This window comes from Anoplopoma fimbria, chromosome 17 (genome assembly GCF_027596085.1).
Source record: "Anoplopoma fimbria isolate UVic2021 breed Golden Eagle Sablefish chromosome 17, Afim_UVic_2022, whole genome shotgun sequence".
Lineage (NCBI taxonomy): Eukaryota > Metazoa > Chordata > Actinopteri > Perciformes > Anoplopomatidae > Anoplopoma > Anoplopoma fimbria.
In genome coordinates, this window is record NC_072465.1 from 21,697,248 (window position 1) to 21,711,488 (window position 14,241).

Here is a 14,241-nt window from a genome sequence, read left to right on the forward strand (position 1 = left end):
TCTTCTCTTTCCATCTCCCTGCCCCATGTCTGTCTCTCTCTCTCTTTCTGCCTGATCTATTTTTCAGACTTTCTTGTCGAGAGAGACAATGACTACTGTGTGTGCGAGACGCCGTGCAACATGACGCGCTACGGTAAAGAGATGTCCTTTGTCAAGATACCCAGCAAAGCGTCAGCCAAGTACCTCGCAAAGAAATTCAACAAGACAGAGCAGTACATAGCGTAAGTCCAGGTCTTATGTCTTATTTATCCAATGATGAGTGCTGATTCTTTAATCCAGTTTTACACATTATCAAGTTGGTGCCGTTTAGTGTAACCAGTCTCAAACTGCTGGCTGCTAAGCTGCTTCACATAAAGCAGGTGATTATTATACAGGTCAATGTCTTTTAGGTGCATTTCAATAGTTGTGATTAAAGAACTGCCCACGTTTTAAGATAAGATTATCCTTTATAAAATAAGATAATCCTTTATTAGTCCCACAGCGAGGACATTTTTAAGACATGTAAAGAGTTTCTACTTTGATTAAGAGTTTGTGTATGGGATAAAGATAAATGTGTTCAATTTATAAGGATTTTTAAAAACATATCCACTTATTTTCCCTCATTGAAAAAAAAAAGACTATAAATATTCAAATATTTTTCACTGCTGGACACAAGATGACTCCTACTTCACTGTGAAGTCCATTATCAGGGTATTTGTATGTCAGATGTTTAATTCATTACATGGCTGGCTTCCAAACTAGTTATGATGTTATTGAATCAGGTTGATTGATACAATTTATCTCGATTTAACTCAGATTTAAGCTGAGCACAAACAACTTCAGTACATGAGGCTGTCTTTTAGTGTTAAACACTCGATTGGAGGGGGACCTTTTCTTGTCCTGGGAGACAATTCAGGAATTCAATTGTTGTTAATCAACTTTCTGTAGAATCATATTGAGATGCTATGATACCATCATGTTATGGTTTTACAAAATCATTTGTCTAAATTGATGATTTCAAACTAATTGTTATTGAAAAAAACTTATATACTTAAGTTTAAGATTTACAGTGTGCTGTATTAGAAGAAATGAGTGCGTTCATATTGAGATTTATAGAAATGAGTTTAGTTGATTAATTAACTTTTATGATCTCGGTTACAACAGTATGTCCCACAGGCCTACTTTCAGTTTTCATTTTCTTTTGCTTTTTTTTGTGTATGATTTCAGACATGATTCAACGACTCGTAGGGGAAAGGAATAATTTGTTCCTTCCAGCTTTTGGTAATTTGTTTAGATAAGAGAATTATTAGCAGTAGCGGCTATAAAGTTAACATGTTATGGCTCCATCATATTATGGGGAAACTCTGCTGTGGTTCAGTGCTGATACGTCTCAAACGTAGCTTTTTGTCTTGATTGTGAGGAACTTTGATGAAAACCTGATGTTAACCAGTGTTTTTTTTTAAGTGGATCAAACCATGACAGTAAATAAACACGATTAAAGCTGCACTGTAAATGTCTTGACACAAGGTTGCATCATGTGTCAGTGTTCTATATCACAATATTTAAGTGTTTTGACGGTTATTTTCCTTCGAGCAGCTTGCTTAAAAGCTTCAATAACTTTTACTTCACCTTCTCAAACTTGGATATTTTTTAGTAGCTTCCATTCAGAGATTGATTTGATAAATCAGCCAAGAATGTACTGTTTCTTTGCCAAATCGAATGAACAGATCAACGGTAGTTCAAGTAAATGAGGATAGGATCCAATAATGGTTGAATCTTTTATCTATCATTCCCGGCGGGGCTACTGAGGACAAGATAAATTCACCATATGTAGTCAGAGTACTGCAAAAACCTTTCACCACAATTCCCTGTGGATAGATGTGCGACGATCCAGCTAATTTTTTGAGTGGCCATATTTCCAAGCAAATGTCAGTCAGATGAGCTTAAGCTGGGAGCGTTCCGGTATCTTTGCTTCACAGTGTTTAGTGGTGTGAAACTGAAGTCTGTGACAGTGGACTGTCCTTCTACTGGGAACCACTATCGCAGCGAGACAGAGAGACATAGACACACGACAGCTTCATGGGCTGTTGACCACAGCTCAGATGTGACATATCGCAGGTTACTCACTAAGCAATGAGAACAGCTGACAGCAAGGAAGCATCATTCAAGCTGCAGGGTGACACCTCACACAGGTGGACCTACAAATCAGGAGAAAACACCCAGGAATGTCAGCAATTACAAAAAAAAAACAAAAAAAAAACACCTAGATCAAATATTCCCAACACTATGTTCCTCAGGGGTCAACTTCATCTGCAGCTGTCAGGGATTCGTGAAACGATTGTAGAGAAGCTCATCTAAGTACCGTTACATTAAAATAAATAGGTGAATAAACAGTACAAATAAGGCTTTAGTGACATCTAGTGGTGAGGTGGCAGATTGCATTCAACTGAATTATACTCCGCACACCCTCTTTTGTTAAACCTATATTTGTCTTTGTAAGACCAATTGAGATCAACGATTCAAACGATTCATTCACCATTGTACAATAAGGTCCTTGATCTGGGACTTTTCCCAGAATGGCTTTGAAAAATGAACAAGTACCGATAACTGAGCCTTTGAAATTAAGGTCATAGATAGCTATTGTTAAAAGTAATGGAAAACAGTTGAAATTGTTGACATTTATGGATAAAAAGTTGAATTGGTTAGCTAAACGTAATGGATAAACACTTGTTACCTTACTATTTCATCTGTTCATTCATCAGTTTTAACATTAGCTCAAAAAATAACATTTTTAACATATGTGTTTTGACTTGTTAATGCAGGAAATTCACAAATATAATTAGCATTGATGAAGGCTGTATTCCATTTAGGTCAGCCAGGTCCAGGGTCCTGGTATTGCCCGCTTGTAAGAGCCTGTGAGTGTATTTAAAGTTGTGAATCACTGACCAAGATCACCTCGCCGGGCGAAAGAATTAAGTGTATGATGATTGTTTTTCATGGCGTTTACTCAGAATGTTTTATGTGCTATAAATAAAGTCTGTGCAGTCAAACTGCAGGGCTGAAAGTATATTTCCTACTTAACATAAAACAAGCAGATGTGTGCTCATTTCTTATTGGTGCCTCCACCTCTACATTATCAGATGGAATTTGCATTTCAACTTAACCCCCCGGCTCTACCGGAGTTTCCTTTAAAACAGATCATCACTTGTCTTGACTTGAATTTAAGTAATACAGCAGAGCACCAAGAATGAAAAGAGAAACTATGAAGTTGAGTTACTGTTTTGATCTCAACTCCAGAGGGGTGTGAAGTCTGATTCAGCCCACAGAGAGGATATTCAGGAATCAAAATAATAGTCTTTGCCCTGGGCCTTTAAACTAATCCCCATTCTTTTTCACTCTGCTGAATTCCTGAGTTTAAGACATTTACACAGCATGAAATCAAACAGCTTTCATACTTTCTCTTGTTTTCCACGTTATCGGTGCATAAAGCCTACAAGCTTTGGTCAAATAAGATTCACAGCTGCAACACTTTAGAACGTGGGACGCCAACTGGCTCGGAACTGTTTATTATGTAAGAGCTGAAAACAAGTTAATGTTGGATTCATAAGAGTAAAATCCACAGACACCATTTAAAACAACTGACAATTCACAGAATGGAGCTCCTGGAGTATTAGCTGTCAGAGTTGACACAATGCTGCCTTAATAAAGCATTAACTGGAGAAATCCATCCTCTGACCTCAGAGTACATCAACAACGAAACCAAACGATTTAAAATATCTGTGGCAAACAGGATCTCTTTTGTAATTGATGCTGCTGATGTATCACAATGGAGAAATGTTAGCTCGGAGGAAAATCCTGCAGATGAAGCCACTTCAAGGGACCAGAGTTAATTTTGTAAACCAGACAGAGAATGGCAAAAAAAACTCACTTGGAATCTCTGCTAATGATCCAGAAATCAAACAAGACAGTACAATGAACGTCATTGTCAGAAATCCACTGAAACCCACAAGGTTTCTTGTCAAGTATTGTTTGTCATGGAGGAATCTGAAGACTGCTGAAGCTTGGCGTCTTAAAGTAAAGACAACACTCTTGCTGCGGATATGAAGGAGAAAGGAGATGAGAGTCCTATGATCAGCTTTGAAAAAGATCGTGGCAAACTAAAGGTTGAAAAAGAAATGCAAGACTGCGGACAATGTTTCATCCAAGCAGAAAGAGAAATAGTTTCCTTCAATTAAAGACTGTCATTCAATTGTGAATGACAGTACTAGAAGATAAAATAAGATAATCCTTTATTAGTCCCGCAGCGGGGAAATTTGCAGGCTGGTATAAAGTGGTTTCAAAGGAAGCAATCAAAACTGGATCTGCTGCTGGATGATGATAGGAAATGGACGTCTGAATAGACTACTTATACCTGAGGACACCAAACATCCGGTAATTCTATTAGAGGACCTTCACATATCCCCATTATTGTTACGACGTATTCATGAACAACTCAGACATGGAGGAAGAAATCATATGTTGTTCGTAAAAATATACTGGATTATCAAAGTTTACTTTGCTGCAAGAATGATCATCATATAGTGTTGAGTGTAAACAACAGCAGGGAAGAACTTGAGAATAGAAAATGGCAGACTGGCACCTGGAGAGGATTCTACCAGACAAGGCTTCATTTACAGATGTAGGAGTAGACCACTTCGCTCCTATTGAGATCAGTTGCAAATCCACTTGAAACAGACTCCTTCATCACTGCATTACGACGATGTGTCTGTCAATGAGGTCAAGTTTCCTCTTTAAGATCAGACAATGGCATCAATTTTATTGGAGCGTAAAGAGAATTTAGAGAAGCATTCAATGGCTTCAATCAGGAAAAAATCCAGGATGCAACACTTCAGATGTGTATAAAGTGGTAGTTAAACGCCCCAACAGGACGTTGAAAGAGGCAACAGGAAATGCAAGTTCTGGATGATTAAATATTGAAAACATAAATTAGTGAAATTGAAGCAATTCTAAATGATCTACCCATTACCATGATTTACGATGATCCAGTCCAAGCACACAACACATAGTGCATACCTTTTTTTTAAGTGTAATATGTACAGATTTTGTACTGTATATTGCTCTTGTATTATTTGTTGCTGACTGTTTTGTTATGTACTTAAGACAATTAGGAGCAGGTGTGAAGGAGACATTTGTGTTTTTAGATGATATATAATTTACATTTTGTTTAGATATACTGTATCATGCAGTATTAGTTTGGACACTCGGTGGCATTCATTAGATGCACAATGTTGTAGGCTTTATGTAGCAGCAGAGATGACAGGAAAGGTAAAGTACAGGTGGAGGGTGTGCGTAAAGTTCTATCAAGAAAACAGGAACAGAGCAAAATGATACAAATTGCAGAATTTGGAAAACTCTGTCACGTTCATCTCTTTGTACAACTACCTCAATAAACCACAAACTAAACTGACTGACTGGAAAATTGGTTGTCATTGGTCTGTGTAAGATAACTGCTGCCTGTGTATTAAAGGCAACTGAAAAATATGACATTAGAAAAACCAAAATGTTCTATTAATCATATTATTTATCTTGTACTGATGTTTTAAAGTGAAATGTTTAATTAAAGGACATCAAAAGTCAAAGTCATTGGAGAAATAAGCCTTTGACAGCAAATTACTTGACACACTTGACACACTGCTACATTATCTGCAGGAAGTGGCAGACTCACTTGTCATCTCCTCTGCCCTGAGGGCTCTGATAAACAAGTATAGAATTATAAATGGAGGCATTTGAATATGTGACTCAAGACTGTGTGCTCTCCTCTCTGTCTGCAGTGATAACATCCTGGTTCTGGATATCTACTTTGAGGCACTGAACTACGAAACCATCGAACAAAAGAAAGCCTACGAATTGGCAGGCCTTCTGGGTAAGGAAGTAGCTGTCAAGTGTTTTCATGGGAATAGATAATACGCAGTATGCAACACGACAGATGCCCTTTATCCAAAGTGACAGTAATGCAAGCGCTTGCATTTTCATTAACATGTTCAGGTCCCAGGAGACACAGAACTGTTTCTTTAATCCATCATGGTTTTTCAACTACTTTTCTTTTTCTTCAAAAAATATATATGAATACATATTTCTCATCTTTCAAACCTTGATAAAGATGAAAAGCACATTTCGAAGCTTTACAGAAATGATACTCCTGTCTGCTTTGTGCTAAGGTACATTTTGTGCTTTCGTATCCGTCTCTCCAGGTGATATTGGAGGTCAGATGGGTCTCTTCATCGGAGCCAGCATCCTCACTATTCTTGAACTTTTTGACTATCTATATGAGGTAAAACAATCTCCCATCATCATGGGGAGCTTTTCCCTCACATCTGGTTTAATGTGCTGGGTATGGAAATGTGTCATGCTTCAGTATTACTGTTATAACTTGCTCACAAAAGGGAATTTTTCGCACAAGTTTTACCATCTGCACGAGGACGTATTTCAAGCGAGCATGACGAACATTGTGTCCCTCACAAGCTTACACAAACCCACACACACATCTCAGCAGCAGAGACTCTGAATACATTGACATTTTATATGTATTATATTTTAGATTAGTCAGGATGTCTTTGTCTCTTCTCATTAGAGTAACTCTGTGTTGCTTCTTCCATAACTTCCCCTCTACCAGCAATACAGAAATCATTGTTTGTGTGTCTGTTTGTTTCACTCGTTCATGTGCAGCTTCAAGGTTATAGATATAGATGCATAAAATCAATCTCTCTTGAATTTGACTTTGCCTGATCCCTCATACCTCCAAAGCGTGTGGGTTCAGACAATGAACAGACAAAATAAAAAAGAAAAGGCATGTTTCTGAATATTGTGTTTTGATCCAGAAAAGGTCAGTAATGGCTGTCCTCGTCTGTTTACAGGTGATCAAGTACAAGCTGTGCCGATGCGTGAAGAAGAAACACAAAAGCCGCAACAACAATGACCGGGGAGCTGTGCTGAGCCTGGATGATGTGAAACGCCATGTCAGTATGCTGCTGCTGCTGCTGCTAAACACTTCCACTGTGTCACAATGCTTTTCTATGTACGGGGGGGTGAAGGAGGGCGAATCGACAGAAGTGGTGGTGGTGGTAGAGTCAGTGAAGAGGTAGAGATGGAGGAAGCTAGAAGGGGAAGGACTTGAGAGACAGGAAAGTAAGTGGAAAGGTGATTGGGTTGAGGGGGAGAAGAAATAGAGAGAGAGAGAGTGTAGTAGGAGAGCCAAAAGTGGCTTGAATTAAATCAAAGCTGGTGGACGGGACCGGAAGGGACAGGATGGAATTAGAGCTCTGGAAAGGTTTGACAGCTCACTTATTTCCAAGTGTAAATGAAGCCGGTTCACTTTAATTGTAAGTCTGAGCCCCGAGAAAGAAAGAAAAAGGGAAAGATGTGCTCCTCCTCTGGTCTGCTCTCCGGCTTTACGTTGCAGTGTTTCCATCCATCTTTATTATTATTATTTTCATCTTTTGTACTCCAGAGTATTTCTTAGGGATCTATATCCTCTCTGGCCCGGCTGGTTGCTCATGTCATGTTTATCTTTAAGTTTATGACTTTAAGGTTTTCTCAAATGCATTTTATATTCTGCTTTACTCTCGTTGTGATAACTCCCTCTCCGATTGTTTGCCTCCGCTCTATCTCAATACTTCCTCTCTCGACAATTATTTCTCTCCTCTATCCTTATCCTCCTCTCTACTTCATCTTACTTGCCTTTTTATTAAAACATTTTTTTTGCTTTCTCTCTCTCCTCATTTCCTTCTCAGGCTCCTTGCGAGAACCTGCGTACACCATCAACGTATCCTGGCAACATGCTACCTCATCACCCGGCCCAGGCCAACTTTGAAGACTTCACTTGCTGAGCGAAACCCCGGGTGAAGCTTCGAAATGCGTGTTATGCAACCAAAGCCAACCATACAACAATAACTATCCAGCACGGGGGAGAGTGTGAGGAACTGATACAAAGTCTAACAGAGGCACTTTTTACATATGAAAGGGAGCAAAGCGGACAAATCAAATACGACAAAGAACTGTTCCCCGAGGCCAAGTGGAGAGGATATCCCAAAAATATAAAAATATCTGTTAATTTTTTTCTGGAGAGCATTTCACGCAGCACTGTTAAACTCTTCTATCTCTGTTTTTTTCCTCTGGAATACTGCCGAAAAAAAGGATGCTCATGGAGGAACCTTGCCAACACGGACCTCTCTTTTCAAAAGACGAAAAAACACACAATGTATAAATAAACAAGGGAAGGTGTACAGCTATCTCAGCGTAGACGGCAGATCATACAAAAGAGCCCCCATGCCTTTATATAACACAGCAACACACCATGGTCTCGCCTGCTAGTGGGACAAAATGTTCATACTGCTTACTCCACCGTACATGTAGCAACATATGTAACTGCAGCGCTCCATCCAAAACAACAGCTGGACTCTGTGTCGTTTGTACGAGAATGTATCCGTGTTCCAGATGAGTGTAGTCGGGTGTGCAGGGAGGTTTTTCAGGGGGTGGGGGGGCTTTTGGTGGCAGTGGTAGCGGTAGAGTTGCATCATCTACCATTTATAATGTACTGGTGAAGATTTCAGGTCTCATCATGTAAATGCATGCTTGTATTTGTCCAGTGCATGATTTTCATTTCATCTATAATTTAGATTTTAGTTTTTTTAAATATATATATACATATATATATATATATACATTACCAAGTTTGCCTCAATGATATACAGAAAAAGGAGGATCATACATCCCATATATTTCTGCGTATGTATGTAGCTATGCAGTGTGTGCGTGTGTGTGTGTGTATGTGGGGGCTCACACGCCAGCATCACTGTGCAATGAATGAATGAGCTGCACCTAATTTGATTTTCTCATCCGTTTGTTTATTTCATTTTCACGTGTGCCCGAAGAGCCGAGTCATTTTCATTCAGCCTCTGCAAACTCTTATCTCGTCTGCAGGATAAAGGTGAAGTGATTTTTTTTGTCTCTCGGAGAGTTAATCGCTCAAATCCTTTTTTTTTTAGTTTTGTGGGGCTGTTAAAAATGAATTTCTGTATCTGTGTTCTAGTTGCAAAAGTCTTATCAAAGCACAATACCACCAGTATGTAGAGGTGATGTAAAAGACGACGTACTATTCTTCTTGATATATTGTCATATTATTAATATCGTGTTTATCGGACTGTTTTTTCCGTTGTTTTTTCTTTCTTTCATATAAAACATACTCGATATTGCCTGATGATCCTGTCTCCATCTTCCAGGCAATAGGCTGGTCTATTTAGTTATCAAAGCATAAATAAAATCTAAATATCATTTGGGAAATTGTTATTCTTCTGAGGTTTTATTCGCATCAGTAATTTGCCTCTTTGAAGCCTTTATTTGTCCGTTTGTTCAAAGAGGTAAACACCGAAAGCAAAGCATTTTCAATTCCACATACTGTGCAAATGTTAATTTTGAATCACAAGTAGCTCAAAGAAAATCTGATTAAGAATTCTTTGCTCCATCTAAGGCGTTTTGCTATCCCCATTTTTTCTAATCAACATTTTATCTTGTGTTTTGCTTCGTACAACATTTCTTCTTGGAATTAAATCAGCATTAAGGGGGGGGGGGGCAGGAGTCTGGTATTAAAATACATATTAGTTATCTGCCTCAACCATTCATTTTGGGCTTCAGTTTAGCAGCTGCAAGCCACAACATTGGGTGTTTTTGAGCTCCACACTCTTGAAATGTAATTAAATTTTTTGCTGCAGTATGACAAAAGGATGGATGAGAAATATCCTGCACAGCCAATACAAGTTTTATCAAGATTGTCATCCGGCCAGCAGCCGCACACTCTGGACGGCTGCTCTCTTATTCTACTGTACATCTGGTGCTGCCAGCTGCCACCCTTGTGTAAGGAAAGCAGCTTGGTGATGCATGACTGAGAATATTAGAGCCCAGTTATGCGCCCTCAAACATGCTCTGCCTTGAAATCACGTTTTGTTGCTCGGCAGGCTGCACATCAGTCCGCTGCTACCAGACAGTCAGGGTTATTCTAGGACAGGAGTTTCACTCTTTGTCTTATGATTTTTTCATGACTTCTTTTAGAGGGAAAATCAAACATCAACATAGTTCAACAAATGCCAGCGTGCATTCATTTTTTATCATTCAGAGGATTGACCTCAGAGGGTGACTGAGCATTAATATACAGATGTTAAAGCTCCCGGGAACCAGCTCCACTCCAACATCTGATGAAGATTTTTCTTGTTTTGAATGTCTAAAACATGATGGTGCCCCCTGATGGTTTTTATTATTTTCTCTTGTACCTGCCAAGAAGACACATTAATCAAGGAAATAAAAGATGACACTATTCATTTCCTGTTGGCATTTGTGTCTTTGTCTGAGCGTCAGTCGCCGGCTCATGAGATTGCAGAGGAGGGTCATAATACAGGAGATAAATCCTGCAGGAGATGCTTGCTGCTTTTCCTGATAAGGCTCCGGGGGTAAAGCAGGTGTGTGTGTGGGTTTACCAGCGGGAGTTCAGACAAACTGAAATAAATATCTCCCAAAAAATGATGGATTAGGAAAGATTACCTGCAGTTTTTGCGCTCTTATTTCAGTTTAACATGATGTTAGCAGATCCAGAAATCTTGCCAACTGCGTCCCTCCTCTCTGAATGAGGTTAAATCACTATGTGCCCTCACTCAGCCCCCCCCAATATATGAAGATCAGAGAGGAATGCTCCCTCCTTGCTTTCACCTTGTTGGTTGACACCCAGCCAATCTAAGACGATACATAAGGAAGATGAATCTGAACTGGAATCTACCCAAAGTGCCTGCCCTTCTTTAATGGCTGTAACACCCTCAGCTAATCACCTCCAGGCAGCAGGATGTGATGTAGAGGGCTCTGTATTCCAAGCAGGCAACCTCTAATGTTTGTTGATATATTTTAATGAGACTCGTGCATGTGCATGTTTTTTCGCCCACATCTGCCAGTTTTAATCGCTCCTTCTGCTGTCACTGAATATGCATTCGCACCGGATCTTTTTTTGTATCGGAGTTAATGTCCTCCTAATCCTTTTATCACATCTCATTATCTACATCAACAAGGAGATTACACACTTGTTATACAGTTTCTTAATGTGGCGCAAAATGTGCCGTCGTTGTCAATGACTAGATTAAAGCACACAGTGAAAATCACTGAGCCAAAATCTGTTCAGTTTTGTGTCAGTTCACTGAAGCAGCAATGCAGAACTGGGTTAACTTTACCGAGTAACAAAGGGTTGTTTTGACCCAGTGTTAGTGTAATTGTTGTATGACGATTGGGTTACTTACCTGTTTTTAAAATAAAGAAATATCGTTATTTTGACCCAGTGTAAAACAGTTTGCAAAACTTAGTTATTAATAACCCAACAAAGATACATTTATTCATTGTACTGTACTTCATTTGAGAGGTAAATATAAATATTTTTATTCCACAGAAACTGCTTAGTGAATTTGCTTTTTATATAATTAATACAAAATATAATAAAAAAATGGAATTAGACGTATTACTGTAGATTAAGTCAACTGGCAGCAAATAAAGTAGGTAAAATTAGCTCCACCATTACCAACTACAATATTTAAGTGATGTTTACCTTATATCAATAATAATCCAAAAAATAAATATATATTATTCCAGAAATGTATAGAATTTTTGTAAAATTGAATGCAAGACTTTGGAGTACTTGAACACTGTGGTATTTCTACTTTTGCTGAAAAAAAGTGTCTGAATAGTAAAAAATAACACTCCAAACACACCGTTGTCTTTATTGCTTCTGGGTAAAGTTGACCCACATATTGACCCTGAATATGTGATTGGTAGTGGGCGTTACACTGTTTTTATAGTACTGGATCTTTACTGTACAGAAATGAATTGAAGCTGATGCTCGTCTCCGTGCTCTCACTCCTCCCAACATTCCAGATGAGTCACGTTTCTGGTATAAATTTATCCCGTCAGATCTTTCAGTGCAATTAGGATGCTCAGCCGTTTGTCATAGATAAGGCTGCAGCTCCGCTCCTCTGGGCTCCACTTTACATTCTGCTCATTAAGAGGATTGATAATTACAGCGCAGTCATCGTTCTCAGCACCGAGAAACACCATATTATATTTCAGACTTGACTCTGCCTGATTTGTCCTTTCACTTGTTTGAAGTATGAACCCTTATAATTTAATATCTAGGCTGTCAGCAGGCTGGTAGGAGATAAACATAATCACCTGTCATCTCTCTCTCTCTCCCACCCACACACACACACACACACACACACACACACACACAGGGTGTAAAATCCTCTCTGGAGATTTGATTCACAATGGAGGCAAATCTGTCCCATGAATGAAGATTTTACCACATCTTGCTCCCATATAAAAACACAAAAACATAATGTATCCCCCCTCCTCTCTTGTATACTCACACAATTAGACTCTGATCAAACACAAGCTCGCCGTGCAAACAGATGGAATGACATGTTTTGTGCTGTTGTAGCTTGATGCTAATGGGGGGGAAGTGTTATGAAATCAAAGTTTGGAAACAAGAAAGTGTTTGAGGCTGTGGCTGACTTACAGGACGTCAGCCGCTGCGCTCTGAACTTGTTGTCTACTTGTTAGTTTAGAAGCCAAAGGTGCAACATCCTCTCTCCAGATGAAACATTATACTGATTATATATATATATATATATATATACTCAGAGTGATTCAGTTCAACAACCATCCAGTGTTGAGGTGGTGCAGTTGTGATTTGGATCACCTAATAATCAAGAAGGGAGCTGATTTACTTATTCATGAACCCCTGCTGTGTTGAAAGAAAATACAATGACTGCGATTTTTTTGTGATAACTCAAACCGAGAGTTGTTATTCAGTGGGAGCACATGTGGCTTTCAAGGCATTAATTATTAAACAATTAATGAAATAAAAGCTTCAAATGATCAAAGAATAGTGTTTCTCTCGTCAGGCATTTTGGTTGTGTGTTTGTTTAGTATCTTCCAGAATTGAATAAAATAGAAATACTGTAATGTTTTTTTTTACCTTTTTCTGTCATCATATTTAATGGCCATTGATTGTTAAGATTGCACGGGTTAAAATTAACACTTTTATTTCATAACATCCCACATCTGATACACATTACACATTACATCCCATGTCTGATACTCATTTCTTATACACAGATGCTGCTTCTTGAAATCTAGGAAGTATATTTGTAGGCAGTGAACGTTGAATATTTGTCAAATTTCAAAACAAAAAAAGTGATTAAAGACCTGAGTATGGTCAGATAAAGCCACATAGAAGAGTAAAACACATATATACTTCATAGCATACACATATTATTATATTCCTTTATTGATCCCCATGGGGGAAATTCAGGTGTTGCAGCAGCTCAACTACATAGAAACAGATAATAAATACACATACTATACAATAAAATAAAAATAGAATAAAAATTAAAAATAAGAATACAACAACGAATAAAAATAGTAGAAAGAATACAAAAGTAGCAAAGTTGGTAGAGAGCTGCTGCGACAGGCTACCGACCTCTGGCGCCATCTTACTTAAACATAGTTATAATGGTGCAATACAAATAATGTAAGTTAACTATGTTCGAATGTGGTCCAGTTTATGTTATTTGTTATAAATGTGCTATGGGTTTTTTGGGGGTTTTTTCAGGATCAAGTTACTTTTGGGGATTTGACACTGTTTGTTTTAAACTATTATGTTTTTTAATGTTTTAATGTTTTTTGTTTTCGTAGTAATTTGCCTCTGCACTATACTTTTGCTCTGGATTATGCTTTTGGATGCTTGTTTAAGAAAGGAGATGCACTTATGACTTCTGGTGACTAGTAGTTCTCTTGAATACCTATGTTGAATACACTTCCTGTAAGTCGCTTTGGATAAAAGCGTCTGCTAAATGACTGTAATGTAATATAATGGATGAACACTTAATGTTTTAACTAAGTTTAAAGAAAACATCTGGATCCACTTATTCTGTTGTGCAACGCCTTTACCAGCCAGGTGACACCAAGTTAACCAAAGGTAGGATCTGGTGCAGCCTGTGCACGGTGTCTGGCGTTGGATCAACAGGGTGCTAAATGACTGTAATGTAATGTAAAGTAATGTAATGTAATGTAAAGTAATGTAATGTAATGTAATGTAATGTAATGTAAAGTAAAGTAATGTAATGTAATGTAATGTAATGTAAAGTAAAGTAATGTAATGTAATGTGCAGGCTGCTC

The 14,241-nt window shown here is 38.3% G+C and overlaps 1 protein-coding gene across 3 annotated transcripts in view; it reads left to right on the forward strand.

Annotated features, from left to right (window-relative positions):
* Positions 1-8,480, forward strand: part of asic1b (acid-sensing (proton-gated) ion channel 1b) — a 151,834-nt gene extending 143,354 nt beyond the window's left edge. For all 3 annotated transcript variants that reach the window (XM_054616569.1, XM_054616567.1, XM_054616568.1), the window contains 5 exons: positions 68-221; positions 5,811-5,902; positions 6,231-6,310; positions 6,894-6,995; positions 7,770-8,480. In XM_054616569.1, coding sequence (XP_054472544.1) covers positions 68-221; positions 5,811-5,902; positions 6,231-6,310; positions 6,894-6,995; positions 7,770-7,865 — 524 coding nt within the window. In that variant the 3' untranslated portion in view covers positions 7,866-8,480. The remainder of the gene's footprint in view (positions 1-67; positions 222-5,810; positions 5,903-6,230; positions 6,311-6,893; positions 6,996-7,769) is intronic.
* Positions 8,481-14,241: the final 5,761 nt, after the last annotated feature.